The 22,121-nt window shown below is 42.3% G+C and overlaps 2 protein-coding genes across 10 annotated transcripts in view; one reads left to right on the top strand and one right to left on the bottom strand.

Moving 5' to 3' along the window:
* The window catches only part of ccdc57 (coiled-coil domain containing 57), a 51,509-nt gene extending 44,024 nt beyond the window's left edge, over positions 1-7,485 (bottom strand). For 5 of the 7 annotated variants that reach the window (XM_040134826.1, XM_040134823.1, XM_040134822.1 and 2 more), the window contains exons 1-2: positions 5,764-5,993; positions 3,226-3,386 (exon numbers count right to left, since the gene is read on the bottom strand). In XM_040134826.1, coding sequence (XP_039990760.1) covers positions 3,226-3,386; positions 5,764-5,775 — 173 coding nt within the window. In that variant the 5' untranslated portion in view covers positions 5,776-5,993. Of the gene's footprint in view, positions 1-3,225; positions 3,387-5,763; positions 5,994-6,063; positions 6,174-6,937 lie in introns of those variants that run through there. The other 2 variants (XM_040134821.1, XM_040134820.1) reach the window with 2 other exon arrangements.
* On the top strand, positions 5,959-21,564 carry slc16a3 (solute carrier family 16 member 3). 3 transcript variants are annotated; one of them, XM_040134834.1, is made up of 6 exons: positions 5,959-5,979; positions 16,273-16,528; positions 16,640-16,783; positions 17,124-17,734; positions 18,168-18,348; positions 19,158-21,564. In XM_040134834.1, exons 2-6 carry the CDS (start codon positions 16,306-16,308, stop codon positions 19,490-19,492), a joined length of 1,494 nt encoding a protein of 497 aa, XP_039990768.1. In that variant the 5' UTR covers positions 5,959-5,979; positions 16,273-16,305; the 3' UTR covers positions 19,493-21,564. The 3 variants fall into 3 exon arrangements, with proteins under 3 accessions (XP_039990768.1, XP_039990766.1, XP_039990767.1); XM_040134832.1 differs by lacking the exon at positions 5,959-5,979 and adding an exon at positions 7,571-7,668; XM_040134833.1 differs by lacking the exon at positions 5,959-5,979 and adding an exon at positions 8,083-8,164.
* Positions 21,565-22,121: the final 557 nt, after the last annotated feature.

Here is a 22,121-nt window from a genome sequence, read left to right on the forward strand (position 1 = left end):
CAGCATGAAAAATTACATATATATATTTTTTTTTTTTAAGCAATTGTAGCATGTGCAAAAGTTTGGGCTCCCTCCTACTTGCAAAGCACTCAGAACTTTGTTAACTCTTTAAGGTCCTCATAAAGTCGTTAAGATTTCTATGGCAGGTCAAAAATTATCAAAGTTTTCCAGAGCTTGATAAATTCTCTGACTCTTCAAGCCTTGTGTTAACACTCAACAACCATGGGCTCTTCAAACCAACTGACTAAGGACCTGAAAATGAAGTTAACTGATATATGCAAAGCAGGGGAAGGCTATAAAAAGATAAAGTGCTTCCAGCTTGAAATTTGCACTCTCTGAAAATGGCAGTTAAAGGAAATGGCAGTGGGAGACCAAGAATACTCCTAGACTTAGACAAAACTGCACATCTGCTGGGCAAAGCACAGCAGGCAAGCAAAGAATGCAAAGCAGAACAACCTTGTGACTGCAAAGAACCTGTATGAAGGTTTAGCTGAGACAGGAGTGGTGTTGCCCCGTTTCACTATGCATAATTGCTTGGACATCTATATGGAAGGGATATCAGAAGGAAACCTTACCTGCGACCTCATCACAAAAATCAACACCTGACTTATTCAAAACAGTTGCTTTGGAAACAAGTGCCGAAGACAGATCAAGTTGAAATTGAGCTGTTTGGCCACAATCACCAAATGTGTGTTTGGAGAAAAAGGGAGGGGAGCAGCATTTGATGAAAAGAACACCTTGCAACTGTGAAGCACAGTGGGTGAAATGTTCTGCTTTGGGATTGTGTGGCAACCAGTAGCACAGGAAACAGTGCATGGTTAGACGGAAAATGGATTCCACTAAATATGCAAATGTCCTGCAGTCAGTCAAAAAAGTGAAAGTGAAGAGAGGCAGGACAATGATCTAAAGCGGACCTCAAAATCCACCATGAACTATTTAAAGAAACTGAAGCTAAAGCTTTTAGAATGGGTCTCACAGTCCCATGATCTGAACATCAGTGAAAATCTGTGCATAGATCTTAAAACATGCTGCACATGAGACAGCCTAAAATGTCAAAAGCTGACAATTCCTAATGACTATTCTTGGCCTGCCTTGCAGGTCCAAACATTAAGGCCCAACACGTGAACAAAGTTCTGAGTATTTTGCAACTAGAAAGCTGCCCAAACTTTTGCACATGCCACAATTACTGTTTAATTTTTCTCTATCATTAAAGTTCACAAAATAAAACGTAACTGTGTGTTAACATTTGAAGAAAGGCTCATTTTTAATATCTGTTTGATGCAGGGGTTGTCTTTACTTCCTTTCACTTAAAGATCAACAAAATGTGTAATTTTCCCAAACTTTTGCAGACAACTCTAATTACATTTGATTACGAGTAAAATCACTGTGCAATAATATTATGTAAAAGGAATATAATAAATAAAAGAAAACAAATGCAACATGAAAAAAGAAAAACTAAGTCAAGAAAAAACACCACCCCTCCAAGGTCAGTAAAGAGTCTCACATCAGCTCCAAAGACATAAAGCCATATAGACACGCATACAAAATTAATCTAATCACATAAAAAAGACGTGGCTGAAGATGTCAGACAGCAATGTAGGGCCAAGGTGATTAACGGGGTTGGTTGACTGGCAGAAAACGTATTTCAATTAATCTCTCAAGTATTTTATTAAGCAAAAATGCCAAACATTCTTTTCAAACAAGGATTTGCTTTTTTTCTCTTTTTTATATCAATGTAAACTGAAAACAGAATTTAAATATACTACCTTGGGCTCTAGGAACTGTGATGCACATTTTTGACCATTTTCTCTATATTTTGCATACTAAAAGATTAATGAATTAAGTGAAAAAATAATCAACAAATGAAGAGATAGTGAAAAAATTCATATTGCAATCTGAGGACAAACCGGGCTCCATTTAAAAAAAAAAAGATTTTATCACAATTTTCATTTGAATGATCCAGTATTGATTCTTAAAATCCTGAAATCAAGCATTGCATTTGCGCCCTCTCTCAGTAAACACGCACATTTGCACTAAATGTTATGTGTAGACAGTGGTTATTTGCTGTAAGCGGTTCAGTTAAGAGAACATGATGTGTAAAATATTTACTACTGTGGTAACTGACTAATTACAACATGAACAAAAATGTTATTTTAAGTTGAAATATAATGTGGTTCATGGCTGGCTATATAAGCCGCTTTGAGCCATGGTAGTCCTGTAAACGGTGACATGAATAATCACTATCTATCTATGCGGATCCACCGCAGTTTTACGGGTCTGTTGTGGCTCAGGGTGGTTAGCTGACTCTGGGTACCTCGTAGTGAATCTAGAGATCGCATCTAAGAGAGGGACAGACTGAAAAAAGACTGCACACTGGTCTGAGTTTTGTTCGGGTATGTTGAAGAGATATTATCTCTGGCTACGAGACTTGAAGCCTTGGAAGTCGAGTGAACAGTGTGTGGACTCTACTTTATTCAGTCTGTCCCTGCCGGTGAGTGAACACTAGCTAGCCACCTGTCTGCAGATACCAGGCCGATGTCTTGCCAAGACAAACAGTGCAGATGAATTAGTGAGCAAACTTTCAGTTCATGCCCTGTCTGGGCTCAAAGTGATCATTAAAGCTGATGTCTGTACTTAGATGAATCATCTGCTACTGACATGTATAGCTGTATGGGATAGCATTTATTTTTTAAAATATGCATAATTATGATCTCCTTGTGTTTTTTTGTTATTCTTTCGACCGTTTTGCACATGCAGGCCTTAAGAAATATAGATGTATCATGTTTTTGTCATGTTTCATTTGCCAAGGAGAATAGATCCTTGGTCCACAGATTTATAACCAGGAAATGTGTTTACAATTTAGCCTATAATGTGCACTTTACATAATTATGTATATTATATTCAAGGAAACAACAGTGTTCCTCTCTTCAAGTTGCCAGGATAAATTCCGAGTAATGCTTTACACATCATTGGTATTTATCTGATGTAACTGAATCATCAAGAATCAAATCTAAATGAATCGATTCTGGACTTTGTGAATTGAAATCAAATTGGGAGATCAGTGTTGATATCCAGCCATACCGAACAGCTAGATATATTTCTTTGTCGGTGACATCAGTCTTGTCAAAGATGGAGACTGGGGTCCACTGACAAATCCTAAATTGATCTTTTCAAGCAGAAAGAAGTTCACATTTACTCTTATTCTGAAATGAGGTGGATGTATACCTGAGGGAAGAGCACTCCTCCTGGGCCTTTTTGAGGGAACTCTCCAGCTGATGAACCCTCACCGCTTTGAGCTCCCTCCATTCCCTTTCTTTACGGTACAGCTGGGCCTCCATGCACAGTCCACTTTCCCCATCTGACTGCATGGTGGAGCTGGGATATACCTATGAACCACAATAGAGGTCATCATGCATTGCAACACCCAGTATGTATGCTAATAGTTACCTTATTTCCTGTTCCTGCTAAAACTGTCTCTGTGCTATGCACTATGGAGCCCCTGCATTCCCAAAAAGTTATGTTTCTCTATCTTGTTGTTTAAAGTACAAGCCTGTGTACATAAACATTTTCAGGGAAAAGGTAACAGTGACTCCAAAGGTGCAATCCGCAAGAATCATCCAATCAATTAGCTTGAAATTCTGTCACATGCACCGCTAATGACCGCTGGGTGCCAAAGATTATAGAGAGCCTAAGTGAAACTGGAACATCCGGGTTCTGTTCCAGAAGAAAGAAAGACTAATTCAAAATTGCACTAACATTTTAACTATGCTTTATATTTTTAGATAAGGACAGTAGTTTTTTGAAAAATAATGTAATATCGTTGTTTACTCAATATTTACGTTTTTAATTGGCCTTTAACGAACACCATTATCAATTGTGAACAAAATGTCACTGCTCAAAAGAAGAGGCAAATCCATGGGGAAGTCGAGGCGTCACAATTAGCTCAGACATGTCTGTAATAAAAGCAGGACAGACAAAGTTTTAGACAGCAGAGATTACAACTAGGAAACTGACAAAAATACTTTAGAAGAGAGTGTTGGTAAATTTTATGGATGCTGTAGTTTTAACTGTCTTCACAATGTTAAACTCTGTTCAAATCACAAAGGTTTTAATTTCTTATAGCAGCTTCTGTATTTGATGTCGATTTGTGTTTAATTTTTTCACAAAGAAAGATGAAAGAAAAATGCTGAATAAGAAATTTCACTCAGTTAATGGAACAGAAGCTACCCCTGGCATGATGTCATGACTCTGCCTCTTTAGTGTTGGGACAGGAAATTGCAAATAGCTGTAGATTGGACGATTCTTGCTGAAATGCACCTTGGGAGTCGTAATTTACTGGAGTCAACTTTTTATCAAAGAACCAGATGCGCTCTAATGTAGTTGTAAATCTTATGAAATGACAATTCATCCAGGGGGAGTTTCATGGTGATCCAAGCCACAGAAGTGCTTCAAGTGTGAGTCATGCAACGCTTTCCATGGCAAAAATGAATAGGACTTAAACTTTAAGATCCAGGGACACCCAAAATAGCTGCTCCTACTTCACAACTTTATAAAGGCAAAGGCGTAAATGACTGGCCTAATAACATCCCATGATACATCCATGGCTGGTCAGCACATCCGTAGGAGTTTATTTCTGTATAGTATCACTGACCAACCGTTATTAAACTCTGAATTAATTTGGGTTCTATTCAGTCAGAGACAAGAACTGTTGTCCATATCTTTTCCGTTTTTGCCTCCAGAACTGGAGTCTGGATCTGTGACTGCGGGCCACCTACTGCCCCCATTATTAGTCTCATTAATTATGATTATTGGTCTTACTATTATTATTATTATTATTATTATTATTATTATTATTATTATTATTATTACTAGTCTTATACACCCATACAGCCGCCAGCCATTTAAACTTGTGAGGTCCAGAATTTTGGTCCCCACAAAGCTGTGGGTACAGTGGGCTCCCAGTTATTGGTCCCCACGAACATAATAAAACAAGTACACACACACACACACACACACAGACACACACACACACACAAACACACACACACACACCATTTCGGAGTGGCCACCGGGAGATCCGGAACTTGTCCCGGCAGACCACTAGACAGATTGGTCGGGTGGCTCGATGTGAATAATTAATAACAAATAAATGAAACATCAGGGAGAGCCAGGGACGGAGAGAGAGAGCGAGAGAGACAAGACGAGCTGTGTCGCGGCGATCAGCCCAGTTGAGCAGGCTTGTCGCCCGCCGTGGTTCTGTGTGGCCGTCATCCCCCTCAAGTCGGACACCGATTCCCGAGTGGACGCGATGCGGAGCGGGCAACCGCATCAGATTACTTCAGCGTTCCCAGGGAAGACGTCCTAACCTGCTCCGTGCGTCAGCGAGCAGGCTGAGTGACGTGTCGCTCGTCTGCAAAAAATCGCTCGCCCCGGCTCTACTCCTGCGGAAGTTTCGCGCACTTGCTCCACCTCCGCCCCCATTTTCAAATCATCAAACCTGGGTAGGAGCTAGGTGCCAGCTAGAGAGTGAGATTAACTACGCTATTTCTGACTGTGGCCTAACTGACAGTTCACTGACAGTTAATCAACATCTCTCCTTATTACAGCCTACATAATCAGCCTGTATAAAATATAACGGTGTACACATCACAAAAAAAATAATCATTCTAGATGAGGAAATGAAAAACGTACTCATTTTCAGAGGGAGAAATCACAAATCACGCAAAAAGAAAATTAAAAAACAAAAAAACATCCCCTACTCACGCTTCCCCTCATCGCACTACATCGCTCGTAGAATGTCGCGACGATGTCTCGCGCTCCATCCGCCAGAGTTCGCTCGCTCGCGGCGTGTCCGGAAGCGGTGCGACTCCCTCCCAAAGTTAGCTACCCTCGGTTCGGCCCCGTTTACGTGTTGGTGTCTTTATCGTGGCCTAAACACTAAGGCAGGCCGCAGTGGACTGCGTATGAATATATGAAGAGGTAAAAAGCAAAAAAACAAACAAAAACAAACTATGCCTGAAAAGCTCAGAGAAAAGAAGTTGAAATCGAGAAAAATCCAAATACTTTCAAATAGCTGTGCGTCTAGCAGCAGAGACGAGGAGCGGCAGAGTGAGTTCAGGACCACAGCTCCCACTGAGTCCAGTTCAAACACCAGTCACGTTTTTACTGAGTAGGTGGTAGGCAGAAGACAACGGGACACTTGTCTGAGATTAGCAGGAGAAAGTCGTATAGCTTCGTTTTATGCTCCGGTTTTATCAGAATTTCAAAATTCCGTTAGTTAAAGGCCTTAAAGTCTGTGTGATTAGCTCAGACCTACAGAATATAATTTTATTACAGAAAGATCCGATGAAGGGAGAAAAACGACTGGAATGAAAGTATATCCGTTGCTGTATTTACTGCTGTGCTGTCCAGTCTGAATTCTCACCTCACACTCTTTACAGCCTACAAACTGTTTAATTCAATTCAAACTGAACAGCTGCAAATACCAACTCCTTTACTTACGAATTTTTGAGACTGGGGCTACTTTGTTGCAGGAGTCTGGTACTGTAACTAATGTGAAAAAGTGTTTCTGATTCAGTTTTTCTAAAAAACTACAAACTACAGGAATAAAATCATCAGATAATCTGTGATTGAAATTAGTACATAACGATTAGAATACAACAATGCAAAAATTATAGAAATATAATTCATGCGCCGATGGTTCTAATGTACGTGTTAGTTCTACAAATCATCATAGTCAATTTTATCCTGTTTTTACGAGAAGATTCCTGTAAACTGTGGTGCAGGCCGTATGTGATGGTCTGTCTTGGGACGGGTTTCCGCTGGGCCAGGCCAAATCAAAAATCCCAGGCCGATTTCCCCGTGTGCGCTCAGGGAAAAAAAAAAACACACACACACACACGCACACGCACAATTACCAAACCATCAGTTGACCTACCATGATACAGTAGCTTTAGCTGTCGTAGCACTTCGCGGGTACCTGGTAAACTTAGTGCGGTTTGGGCCCAAAAGTCTCCATACTTCACAGCCAACACGACATGTAGCGCCCCGAACGAATAACTATATAACAGTTAACTAATAATGTCATTTGGCGAGCGGAGGCCAGGCGTCTACTAACTCTAACTTAGCTCGTTCTTCTGTGATGTAAACGGTTCTCCATGGAAACCGTACGTCTGTCAAACTGGTCCCCTGCCACCCTGATACACACGACAAGTTCCTGGACCTACCGCACTAAAACGATTTTTTTTTTTTTTTTTTTTAATTCAACACTGTCTACTTGGTTTTATTTTTTCCTAAGATCGCCATTGGTCATAAGCTTAGGGAAAAACCCTACCCCGATGTCGACTTTACATCAGCTCCATCAGGACCAAAGTTAGCTGCCCTTCACCCAATAAAGTTAGCGGATTAGTAGGCCCGAGATTGCTTCATTTTTGTCTTCGCGAATTGTGTAAGCATATAACCTGCTTATGGACGATTGTTGGCAAATGCAGGTGGCGAAATAGAAAGAAATGAGACAGGGGCAGAGCGTGGGATGGGGGCGGAGTTCTGGAGAACCTTGACAGGAGTTTCCCTATGTGCGCGCCGCCGCGCGATATATACGGCGAGGGACGCGGGCACCCACGGTCCGTGTAGAAGCGCTTCTGAAAGAGGACGACAGCATCTCAGCAGGTATAGTGTGCTTAGCTTTTTTTTTTTTTTTTTTTTTTTGTTTGTTAATTTCAACCACTGGTCTGAGTATGTGTCGACGGCAGCCTGCCTGTCGTCTTGGAAGGCATTTCCCGTTTTATGCGATAGCCTGTTGTGCGCCAGAGTAACAGGTAGGCACGAGGGCTGACTGACAGGCGACCGAGAGCGAAGCAGCTGAAGATGCAAATTCACACGATAACAACTGCGTTAGAGACGCTTAGCTTTTATATAAAAAATGTCGCTATTACTGATGCCGCCCGATGTTCAGGCCAACTGGAGGTATTTCGGGTTCAGGCATCCTGTCTGCGGGGATGCGCGAGAGCTACGCCTCGCTCCTCACGTAGACCACCGCGATCCACATCTGTCTGTCTGCCTGTCTGATTTACACCAGCGGCACAGCGGTCTCACCGAGTAGGAATGGGCTCCTTCATCTAGAGAGGGAGTGATGTCGAGTACATTAGGGGGCTAATTCGCTGAGGTAAGGTATGAGTATCTGTTGCTTAATAAAGCGCACACCCATATTCTATTTCAAAGTAAAAGAGCGAAAGGTACAGGCTGACTGCGAGACGTGACTGGTACACGGTAAAAAGGATACGGAAACAGTTGTCTGAGCTAGTCTATTGTACAGTAACACCAGAAAAACACATATAACAAGATAAGTCAACGAAATGGAGTTTGGACTTTTGTTGTAATGGATATGACGCATAAGTATCCGGTCTTGCTTACGTGCGCTCGGATGGATGTCTGGAGGCTGATGATGTCAGGACGACCAAACTCATAATTTCCCCTTTTTTACCAAGCCGAGATAAACAAATCTGGCCGCACTTTTTGTAACTTAGCGGGGCTTTTTTTTTTTTTTTAAGCGCTTCACAATTTTTCCTCTCATTCACACACACAAACACACACACACACAAACACACACACACACACGCGCGCGCGGGTTAAACGAGGAGCCGGGGTTCGAACCGCCAAACCCAGAGATCATAAGGACAACCGAATGTTTTCTGTCTATCACATCGAGTAATATTCCCCAGCGTGCCTCCCGGCGTGGAGCGATAACTGAATAAATACTGTTTGATTTGATTATCGGCTGATTCTCCCGATGTGAATTTGAGGATGCGCTGTAAAATAAAAAATGTCGAGTCAAATGGTCGAGTCTTTCGACAAAACACACAACTTATAAGGTGTATCACCACTGCTGACTCTGTACGCAACCATAAGCCTTTGCAGCAACATGACATCCGGATCTGAACTGTGTATTCAGGTGTAGTCGCGGTCAAACCCTGAATCAGACTTTACGCACCAAGTACAAGTGAAGACGATATTCGTTTTGGTGCAGGAAATAGAAAACGGTGACAGCTAAAGAATAGGGATAACGAAAAAGACTTAGGTACAATGTGACCCCTTTCATATTGTCACATTGTTTCCACGTTGTCATGGTACATTGTTATTGTACAAATATCGGTTATAACTGCTTTAAGGCCCTTCAAGCAGTTGTAATCGATATTTTGTATCAAATGACAGTATGACAATGTAAAAAAGAAGAATCACCTGAATGGGCAGCTTCCCCATCCGAGTTTCTGCTCATTGTTTAGATGCCCACAGCTTCACTGTTTGGGTTCCGGTTCATAGCATCCCTTTCCTTCTCATAGCGGCCGTTTTTGGCCGCGGCAGGCTCTCAGTGCTGTACCGTGTCCACTACCTGCCTGGCGCCGAACAGCAGACGGACACAGTTACAACCCCATCCCAACCCAGGTGTCCACCTGGATGGGCCGGCCCGCGACCAGGGTCGAACACAGGCCGGACGCTGCCCGGCTTCAGTGAGCCGGTGTTGCCATCCACAAGCAGAGGTTAATTAAAGGACACCGACGTTTAAATTGGATTTTATTGACCCACCGACAGAGGGAGAAACAGAGCGCGAGATACAGAAAGCGCATGCGTGGGCGATTAAGAGCGTGAGCCTTCAGATGGACAGAGGAGTTAAACTGAAACTTAACTTTTATCTGGTAAATGAATCAGTTGAATTCAGTGTAATTCTCAGATTTAGCAGTGAAATGTTACACTGAAGACTCGAGTGTTTGCTGACAGTGAGAACCAGCGCGACAACTGTCTGTGTGAACTGGTCTAACGTAGGTTGAACGTGCATTGAGTGGACCCGTGTCCCATTTGGGTGTGCCATCTGAAAGTGGTATAATTAGAGGCTAGCAGGTGAATATAGTGGAGCATTTGACAGCCAAAGAGCCAGATATATCTTCCTCGGGAGGTGGTAGAGACCAAAAACAGAGGTAACAGAGAGTGGTGTCTGGGCTTACTTTCACCAGGTGGACAAGAGATGGTGTTGAAGTGCAACAACTGGTTATGGAAGTGATGTGTAAATAAGCAACTTTTTGCTAAGAAGTTCACCATATCGACTTAAAAGGGATGAAATGTCAATGTTATGGCCACACCTTCTTTCCACTGACCCCAAGTGTCAGTGCAGGTTTAAAGAAGGAGTGGAGGTAGTAAATATGTTCAGCCCTCGAGGGCAGGTTGAGGTTTTCACTAGATGTTGCTCCTGCTGTTTCACTGAAACTTGGATTTCATAAAATATTAGATTTCCCTCCTTGAGTTAATCTCCCGATAGGGGTACCTCCTGTATCTCTCTCACACACATACACAATGAAGGATACCATCCAAGTGCCTTTCATCTGCATATCAGGGAATGAGAAATGATCCCTGTGTGATAGCTTGTGTGTGTGTGTGTGTGTGTGTGTGTGTGGAATGTCAGGGTCTTATTTTAGTATGGGTGATGATACTTGGGACTGCTGCAGAATGTTGCATGGGTCACACTGGGGCCATGGAAGGTGTGGACGACGTGGGTGGTTCTAGGGGAGAGGGATTCGAGGGAGGTACCATACTGATGTCCCCTGAGTTTCTGTGTCTGTATACAGAACATGCAACTGATGGACAGTATGTTTGCATAGCAGTTCATCTGGTTTGGTAGTGCATTACAACAAAGAGTTGGCTGTGTTTGCTGTCTGAAAGCTGAAAGGGCAAAATAATGGGGTTTTAAAAAAATCACCATTTTTCAAAAAAGATAAAATTTTCAAAATATGTTCAAATATGCTTCAATTTAAAGTGTATGTCCTCAGGTCACATGAAACTGAATTGCTGACTTTAGAAGTTGGGCGTTACTTAGATAGCCATTATTTACTTTTTAATGACGTTAAAGGGCAGGTAAAAAAGGGCTCAGACAACAGAACAAAGAGAAACAGAACAAAGGGCTCGTTTGCAGACAAAGGCCGAGCACGTACAATTAAAGGTATTTGACTAGAATCAGAAATCGACAGGAACAAAGTACAAGCTGGCAGGAATGGCTTGAACAAAATGGCAGTAAAGCCATATTGACATGGAAGCAGAGGGAAAATGGCTGGTATATGTGTGTTGGGTTAACTGAGGGATCAAGTGACAGGTGTGGTTGAATGAGAGAATCAGGGACATGTGCAAAGGGTAGAGCAGAATCAGGTGACTGGCAAAGGGCAGGAAACTGAGGCATCTGGTGGACAGGTGGGACATGGCAAGGTCTGGAAATATGCAGGGGGTAAAGGAACAGATAGGTTTGTTACAGTGCAGTCAGACCGGATTTCACGTCCTACGTTCACTTCTGTGTGGAACAGGACAAAACACATTCACTGCCAGTTGCAAATCTGATCCTGCCTCTTCTGCTTTGGGAATGGCTGAGTCTGAAGGAAACTGCGATGTTCTCTGATGTTCATCGTTTGAGAAAGAGGGCTGGAAATGACCGCTCATTTAGGAAGTATTGATTACATTCTTGTTTATGAAATTGCAAAATCATACAGGCAACAGGAGAAGGAGGGATGCCGTCTTCAGTGAGTGTAAGGACAGTGACAGAGATTAGGGACCCTAAATGCTTTGATGAAATGCTTTACAGTGATCAACTTTGTGGAATGCTGTTGCTAGCCAGCTAGCCACGCTTGTACCTACGGTTTACAAACCTACCCGTGCTATGTCCTGTCCCCTCTGCTCTCCGCAAAACCATATGGGTAACTTTTATCAGGTGAAACCGGGCCTGACTGCAGCCGAAGGATGAAGGAGAAAGGCCGACAGGACAGGTGTCTGGGACTTGGTTCTAAACAGATTTGAACTGCTTTTCGTAATTAGTTGTGAGTTTCTATGACTTTGCGCATTGTATGTAAAGTTCTTAATGCTGGTCAGTAACAGATATTGAGGTGGGAAGGGCTTCATAGGTGTCTCCAAACCTGACAAAAGAAATGGATGCAGCATCTCATCTAAATTCTAATGTCAGAACGGAGAGAAAATCCATTTCTATGACGCATCACACAAGGGGGAAAGCTAGACTCTGGTCTATGTTATACAATGTGTGTCTGAAGATGACAACTGCCCTTTGAGGAGGGTGTTAGGTGAGGCCCAGAGGCTGTCACACATTTAACATCTGGTCTAGGATCAGTTGGGAGTTACACATTACAGATAATAATTTGGGTATTTACTTTTTTAAGGCCAGTTTTTCTGTAACTGTTCTTTAAAAACTATAACAAGTTCTGGTTTCAGTATCAAGAAGCTGATCGAATCTCCCCGAGTTTGTCAATACCATTATGAAATATCCTGTTGTGGACAGACTACCATCATAAATGAGTGCACTGAAGAAGAAATTGCCAAAGACAAACGAAGCCTGCACTCTGAAATTATTGAGCAACAACATGTATGAAGTTGTAAGTTAGATGACTAAAATAAAATAAAATAAAGGGAGCAATATCTAATTTTCTCATGAAATTCAACAGATTAGCCGGCTTGAGGAAAGTATACTTGATTAAAGTGGGCTATTCTGAGTAAAGACTCCTATTCGCTTGTCTGCAATCAATTTATGTCTTGGATATACGGAGAAAAACAGAATTAACACTGACTGGGCTTTTGTATATGTGGGTGTACCACAGGAATTTTTTTGTATTTATTATTTTTTTCCCCCTTGTCTGGTTTGAGCTCTGTGGATCACTTCTTCTGGCTTATGGACTGGTACTGTGCTGATGGACTTCACCAACATTGTTATGATGATGCTGTCTTTTTGGTTAGTCTGAGCTGTTAGTTTTTTGGGTCTTTTTTTGTATGTGTATTTCACGTGTTTTGCGTCCGTTTATTTGGTTTTTCTCTTCTCTCGAAAAGAAAAGCAATTTAAAAAGTGCCAAGAAGCAACAATATACAACACACATACCCCTTGACCTTTTATCTGCCCTTACCCAGTCTGCATTTTCTCCAGGCTGGCCAGACAGAAAAACCACGTAAGATGTACGGCATATAAATCATATATACAGTGGTAAGAAAACGTGAGCACCTTGCAATTACATGCATTTATGTATCAATCAAAATTAATATTCTTAAAATACGGTCAGATTTTCAAATAAGTTACAATTATGAATTGTAACTTTTTGAGTTTTGAGTTTGAGTTTTAATAGTTTTCCTACTATTTACGAGAAGCGTCTGCTGATGTGAACCATGTCTTGCAAAAAAGAGACCTCAGAAGACTCCGGATAAATAATTGTTGATTTGTATAAAGCTGGGAAGGGTTACAAAGTGATCTCAAAGAGCTTAGATATTGATCAGTCCACGCTCAGACCAACTGTCAATAAATGTAGACAGTTTAGTAGAAGAAAAAGACCAACACAACACCCCAGGTAAATATATATATATATATATATATATATAAATAAATTTTATAATATATATAGAATATGGTATACTACAGAAGAGGAAGTAAAATATATGACATAAAAGCCCTTAAATATAAATATACAAGAAACAAAGTCCATATTACTACTTCTCTAACACTAGAGATGTAGAATTGTTGAATACCATCTATGAAAGACAAGTTTGATTATAGTACTGTGAGGGTACAAAGCAGAGATAAAAGGCTTTTTCAAATAAGAGGACGTGTCTGCCTGTGGAGAGTGTGTGTTAGTGTATGTGTCCTCTGGTTGAGGAGGAATTTTACATCTGTCCTGACAAGCTGTCAGCAATAAATCAGCCCCAGCAGATACCACGTTCCCATATTAACAGCCTACACTGCAACCAACACCACAGAACATGCTCCCCTAGACAACACACACACTCCTAGACAACACACATGCTCTCCTACAGAACACACACTCTCCTGGACAACACACACACTCCTAGACAACACACATGCTCCCCTAGACAACACACACTTTCCTAGACAACACACACTCTCCTAGACGACACACACTCTCCTAGACAACACACACACTCCTAGACAACACACACTCTCCTAGACAACACACATGCTCTCCTACAGAACACACACTCTCCTAGACAACACACACACTCCTAGACAACACACATGCTCCCTCACACACACTTTCCTAGACAACACACACTCTCCTAGACAACACACAAACTCCTAGACAACACACATGCTCTCCTACAGAACACACACTCTACTGGACAACACACACACTCCTAGACAACAAACATGCTCTCCTACATAACACACACTCTCCTAGACAACACACACTCTCCTAGACAACAAACACACTCCTAGACAACACACACTCTCCTAGACAACACATATGCTCTCCTACATAACAAACATACACGGTCCTACATAACACACACTTTCCTAGACAACACACACTCTCCTAGACAACACACACACTCCTAGACAACACACACTCTCCTAGACAACACACATGCTCTCCTACATAACAAACATACACGGTCCTACATAACACACACTTTCCTAGACAACACACACTTTCCTAGACAACACACATACACGGTCCTACATAACACACACACACTCCTAGACAGCACACACACTCCTAGACAACACACATGCTCTCCTACAGAACACACACTCTCCTAGACAACACACACTCTCCTAGACAACACACACTCTCCTAGACAACACACATGCTCTCCTACAGAACACACACTCTCCTAGACAACACACACTCTCCTAGACAACACACACTCTCCTAGACAACACACATACACGGTCCTACATAACACACACTTTGCTAGACAACACACATACTCCTAGAAACACACATGCTTTCCTACAGAACACCTAGACAACACACATGCTTTCCTACAGAACACACACTCTCCTAGACAACACACACACTCCTAGACAACATACATGCTCTCTAGACAACACACACACTCCTAGACAACACACATGCTCTCCTACAGAACACACACTCTCCTACATAACACACACTCTCCTAGACAACACACACACTCCTAGACAACACACACTCTCCTAGACAACACACATGCTCTCCTACATAACACAAACTCTCCTAGACAACACACACTCTCCTAGACAACACACATACACGGTCCTACATAACACACACTTTGCTAGACAACACACATACTCCTAGAAACACACATGCTTTCCTACAGAACACACACACTCCTAGACAACACACACACTCCTAGACAACACACACTCTCCTAGACAACACACACCCTCCTAGACAACACACATGCTCTAATACAGAACGCACATACACGGTCCTACATAACACACACTCTCCTAGACAACACACACACTCCTAGAAACACACATGCTCTCCTACAGAACACACATACACGGTCCTACATAACACACACTCTCCTAGACAACACACACACTCCTAGACAACACACACGCTCTCCTAGACAACACACATGCTCTCCTACATAACACAAACTCTCCTAGACAACACACACTTTCCTAGACCACACACACTTTCCTAGACAACACACATGCTCTCCTACATAACACACATACACGGTCCTACATAGCACACACACTCCTAGACAACACACATGCTCTCCTACAGAACACACACTCTACTGGACAACACACATGCTCTCCTACATAACACACACTCTCCTAGACAACACACACTCTCCTAGATAACAAACACACTCCTAGACAACACACACTCTCCTAGACAACACACATGCTCTCCTACATAACACACACTCTCCTAGACAACACACACTCTCCTAGATAACAAACACACTCCTAGACAACACACACTCTCCTAGACAACACACATGCTCTCCTACATAACACACACTCTCCTAGACAACACACACACTCCTAGACAACACACATGCTCTCCTAGAGAACACACACACACTCCTAGACAACACACACTCTCCTAGACAACACACACACTCCTAGACAACACACACACTCCTAGACAATACACATGCTCTAATACAAGCTGTGGCCTGCTTACAGTAACTTGTTCTAGCATAGTACTACAGTGGCTGGATGACCAATAGCTAACTCACTTTCCTACGCTGATGAATTTAATAACCACACACGCAGATGGTCTGTACTTCTTTGTACATTTGTGTAATTATGATCATATTGTTCGACCTTCTAGTTTTCAACTATGGAAAGAGTGTGTTGTAGATCTACATATGACTACACTATAAAAATAATTTACAAAATCAACATGAACATATTTAGGACATATGAAAACTATGTGAGCCAGAGAGGCAACACAGATTAAAGGATAGGTCTGTGTTCATTTACCATTGTGTTTATAGCCACTGACCTCAACACAGCAGTCAGAGAGCATCATGGGAGGAGCAGTGGTGGACGACAAGCCTCTTGGGGTGAAGGCACCAGACGGCGGCTGGGGTTGGGCGGTGTTGGCTGGCTGCTTCGTCATCACTGGCTTCTCCTACGCCTTCCCCAAAGCTGTCAGCGTCTTCTTCAAGGAGCTGATCCGAGAGTTTGACGTCGGCTACAGTGACACTGCCTGGATCTCATCAATACTCCTAGCCATGCTGTATGGCACAGGTAGACAAAGATCACATACTGTATGTCTCATAGTGAGCGTTCACATCAAAATGCCAAATACCATACTACGTGTGTACACTGTGTAGTCATCAATGGATTGTGTTTCCTTAGGTCCTCTGTGCAGTGTGTTGGTGAACAGGTATGGCTGTCGACCGGTGATGATGGTGGGAGGGCTCTTTGCCTCACTGGGAATGATTCTTGCCTCCTTTGCAACCAGCATCATATACATCTACATCTGCACTGGCATTATTACAGGTTGAGCCACAATATACACGCACGCATAGGAAACACCCAAACATTTACCTGCATCTATATCTGATCTGTTAAGTCAGAAGATGATTAGCTGCTTAATTTTCTTAAGAATACACAGCAGCGATATTGATGAGAAATAGAAAAAAGGGTTCTCTGAAAAAAGTTATTTTTGACGAGCTGCTGTGCTAGAACTGCAGGATGATTCAGAGATCAAAAAGCGTACACACACATATATGTGTGTATGTGTGTGTGCGCATATGTAAAGCACTGCAACATACTTTTTTTACACAGTCTTTTCCTAAAAGAATTTTTCTTGTGACATTGCCTGTCCGTCTCCCCTCAGGTCTGGGCCTTGCGTTGAACTTCCAGCCATCACTGATAATGCTGAATCGTTACTTCAGTGAGAAACGTCCTCTAGCCAATGGATTGGCAGCAGCGGGCAGCCCTGTGGCACTGTGCTGTCTCTCCCCGCTGGGACAGATTCTCCAGCACCAGTATGGCTGGAGGGGGGGGTTCCTCATACTGGGAGGCATGTTGCTCAACTGCTGTGCCTGTGGTGCCCTTATGAGACCCCTGTTGCCCTCCAAGAAGACTCAGGAGCTGGAGGAGAACACTCCCACCGACGCAGAAGAGGATAAGAAGCCCCAGCCGAAGAAGAAACTGTTGGACTTCAGCGTGTTCAAGGACAGAGGTTTTGTCATCTATACCGTCGCAGCGTCTATTATGGTGCTGGGCTTGTTTGTGCCTCCTGTGTTTGTGGTCAACTATGCTAAAGGCCTCGGCTACGAGGACACTAAATCAGCATTGCTGCTCACCATCTTGGGATTCGTTGACATGTTTGCTCGGCCCGCCTCAGGTCTTATAGCGGGCATGAAGTGCGTTCGACCCAAAAGTGTCTACCTATTCAGCTTTGCTATGATCTTCAACGGCTGCACCGACCTCATAGGATCAAAGGTAACAGTGAAGTAATGGGTTCTATTTTAGAAGGAGAATGAAGAGGAACGTGGCTGTGGACCACAAAGACCAAACCCTATATAGATTGGCTTCACAAATTAACTAGAAACTAAAACTTTACTGTCTGTTGCCATCATAGAGGTCCAAGAACTAAGACTTGTCTCATAAGACTTCCCTGGCTCCTACTAGAAGGAAGTGAAGAGATTCTTCATTTAATGTACAGAATATAACAATCAGGCTGGTAAAAAGTAAAGGATTGTTGTTATGCATATGTAAGTCAGTTAATTGACACTGAAAGTGAATACTGTAGATTTAGCTGATAGTATAGCTAGTGTAGGTTACTGTATGTCTGATCAACAAGTCCTGTTTCATTACCAGTATATCCCTCTATAAACCTACCATATTCAGAAATCTCTTGTCTGTCTCCTTGCAGGCAAATGACTATGCCAGTCTTGTGGTCTTCTGTATCTTCTTTGGTATGTCGTATGGCATGGTGGGAGCGCTGCAGTTCGAGGTCCTCATGGCTATTGTAGGGACAGAGAAGTTCTCCAGCGCCATCGGCCTGGTGCTGCTGATGGAAGCTATTGCTGTACTAGTGGGACCTCCTGGAGCAGGTCAGAGCAAGGAAGGAATGAATGTGAATGTGTGTGTTTCCTACTGTCCAACTCTAAGATTTGAAAAAAAAAAAACAACCTGATTGCATTTTTCAAAAAATTGCTTTTTTAAAATTGTCTTTTAGCCATTTTATGCCCATATAGTGGTACTGAGAGATAACAGAAAACAGCAGACAGAAAGATCCAACAAAGGTCCCTGGCTAGATTTAAACTGGAAATGTTATGGTTCATGGTCACAGTCTTAACCCCAAAATTATGGAGATGCACCACAAGAAACTTCTTAGAGTAAACTAGGACTGTAGCACTGACAGCACTGTATTTTGTCATCCAACTGAAATCAAAATACATACTATTCTATGACATCATGGTGGAGGAAAAAGGAAAAAAAGGGAAAAAAAACTCAACATTTTCCTAAAACGACCAATACGTGTTGGTCTCATGAAGGAACCCTTGTTAGGATAAACTAGGACTCATGTCATTTTTAATCCATCCTTTATGGATGGGGAACCTCATGGTATATAGCCGCTCAAACCACTTTTAAACTGTAGCCAATGACAAAGGAAATGGCAAAGACACAAAAGGGCCATAAACTGTAGCTTACAGTAGCTCTCTTGCCATAAGTAAGGGCACAAATGTCCACCAAAGAAACGTTATTCACTAATGTCATTTTGAAGCCACTGACAGTGTTGCCTCAGTCTTCTCAATGTTCTCCTTGTAGTATCTGGTGAAGTGGAGGTGTTTCACTTAATGAGTCCAGCTTGATGAGAACCAGTAGCAATCATACTAATATCCATGTGCTCTCCCACCAGGTCGCCTCTTGGATGCCACCAATCAGTACATGTATGTCTTCCTATTGGCGGGCTGTGAGGTCACGCTGTCGGCCTTTGTCTTAGCCTTGGGCAACTTCCTGTGCATTAGCAGGAAAAAGGAAGATCCAGAGCCTAAGATGGAGATGGCTGTGCTTGCTTCGGAGAGGGAGGGGCTGAATCGTGCGGCGGACGCTGAGGAAGATGGTGAAGTAGGAGAGGAGCCGATGGGAAGAGAGAATGGAAACGTCAGTGCTGTGAAAGCAGGGGAGGAGGTGGTGACGGTGACGGAGACAGGGGAGGAGGGTGGAGAGGAGAACGCGGAGATATCATCATAAGAATAAGACTAGAGATGAGAAAAGACAAACTGTGCACCAAGAGCACACACATAAAAGGAATTTATGATAATCTATGGCAACAGATGGTGCGAGGAGCCCCATAGAAAGGGAGGGGAACAAAGATGGGTAAGAAAGAGATCTGATACTGCTCTGTAAATGAAAGTTACAGGATAATGGATACAAGGCAGAGAGGTTTCATTATTAAGAACTGGTTTCACCTGAATTGGTTCTAATGCAACATGTTGACCAGATTGGGTACAGTACTGTCATCCTGGAGTTAAATGAAGAGTCACCATATACTGTAACACCCTGAGAAAAATACAGCAATCCCTTTGTGCATGAAAATGTTAGACAGATGCTATTTGCACCCGGGGTGGATAGAAACGTGGTTATTTGCACCCAGGTTTTAGGGTCCCCTGGACCACTGCAGTGAGTCACATGGGAGAAGTTCTGGCAGAAAGGCTTTACATGTGGTTATGTTGTGAAAGAGTCTATTTTTACCCAAACCATGATCTTTCCTAAACCGGAGTTGTTTTGTTACTCTTTATACTACCTCACCTGACTTCCTAAAGCCTTTCTACTAGAAAGTGACATTTAATAAGCGCCTGACGGCAGGAGAAGTTTTGACCACCGCCCGGCGTATGGCACTTATTAAAAGGCGCATTGCAACATCTTGTGGTGTCCTATACATAGCTTTTAAACGAAAACATGCCTAGAGAAGGTGAAAACACAAAGCGCTGAGGGAGCCATTGGATGTCATATGGGTGTAAATAGCCGAATAGCTGCCATGTGACTATTTTCACCCGGGTGCAAATAGACAATCCTAAAATGGTATTGCCAGCAAATTCCATCTGGGTAAGATAACTTCTTTGTACTGCTGGTTACTCAGACACACATTACATTTTAGAACAAAGAAATGTATTTCCAGTCTTGTGTACCTTTCTCAGCACTATTTTTCTCAGTCAGGGTTAATGGTTTCAAAGAATCAGACCAAAAAAAAAAAAAAAACTTTACTCAAGGTCCACTTATTGCTTTTTTGCAGAGCTTCCAACAATCATATCTCACAGCCTTCGTCAGGAGATGGAGCTTTTTCAGGTGTCATCATGAAATCTACTGTGGGGGCTGGGGGGTTGTACTAAATGCTAACTCCTTCTGACCAGATGTTCTGACAGTGCAGTCAAGTAATGGAGTTCCACTGTGATGCTCCTGGTGATCCCAATTGAATAGTGACAGGGGTTAAACCCCCCCCCCCCTCTCCTCTATATATGACTACCTGTTTTCACATGACAGAAGTTCCGTGCTTTGGTCACATGATTACAAACTCTGTTCACCACCAAGGACTCTGAGATGCTACTGAAAGAAAAACTCTGGAAATAGCTATTAAGTGAACTGTGTTCAGAGAATATGGCCAAACATTTGCTCCCAGGCTCAAGAATTACCTTTCACACTCAAGATTTCAAATAATGTATTTCTTGTTTGTTGCACTTATGTTTTATTTGTTGGAAGTATTTATTGACATTTTCCGTGATCACAGGGGCACACAACTCCTATTCAAAACCTGGTTGTAAAAATACAATTTTTTATATTTGGGCCACTCTACAACACACCCTAGCAGCTGAAATAGATACTGGAGCTGTTCACTCATTGCTGAAATTTAAAAGCCTAAAAGTCTTTGTTTTGTGTTCCATGATTTCCGTGTACCACTTTGAGACTTCATCAAACTGTTGCCTGATGAGTTTGTCTGCAGGATACTCAAACAAACTCAGCTTGTTAGTCTCAGTGCAGTATATTGGTGAATACTTAGTTGATGAATATACAGTATGTCCTTTGTTGTCTTTACTGTTCTGTAAAGGTCTGCTTAATATATGATACCAAATGCCGTGATCTCTGTGCTCTATGCCCTCTGTGTATCTGTTGGATATAATGCTCAACAGACCAACAGTAGAAAGCATGCACAACTTGCTTGGGTGAAGAAATGTAGCGCACACCTGCTGCACTAGCACAGCTTTTTTTTTTTTTTTTTTTCCTGAGTGGTGTCTTAACATACCATAGGGATGTGATGCCTGTTTTTCCCAAATAAATATATTTTTTGTGGAGAAAAACTAGTAAGTGACATTGCTGTTCCATTCAGAATGAGTTACATGCTCAAAGCTTTTTGACACTGACCAAAGCCACTTAGACAATTGGTTTAATTGTACTATGTGACTGAACTGCTGGTTGAATTCCTCACAGGATGAGTCTTAGTTGGAGACAACATGATCAGATTTTCCATCCATTGTGCAATTGGATAAAACCTTTTAATAAGGGTCTTCTATATTTTTTGCACGCTTAAAGTTCCCCTCTAACACCCCCTGTTGGTCTCTGAGATCAACTGATTAATTCACAGCCACTATTAAGTCATGACACTAAGAAGGTACAAGTAATTCATTTATTTACAGTGTAAGTACACAAACAAATATAAATGAGAAAGTAAATCTGGTTGCTTACATAATTCAATAGATGTAGAGTGGCTGACCAAAGAGGTCAAGGATCAAAGTCGCAAACTATTTATAGAATGAACAGCAGCAAGAATGAATTACGACGGGCCATTTCATACTGACAGACATGGCATAATTGTTCATCCCGGCCA

This window comes from Xiphias gladius, chromosome 9 (assembly GCF_016859285.1).
Source record: "Xiphias gladius isolate SHS-SW01 ecotype Sanya breed wild chromosome 9, ASM1685928v1, whole genome shotgun sequence".
Taxonomy (NCBI): Eukaryota; Metazoa; Chordata; class Actinopteri; order Istiophoriformes; family Xiphiidae; genus Xiphias; species Xiphias gladius.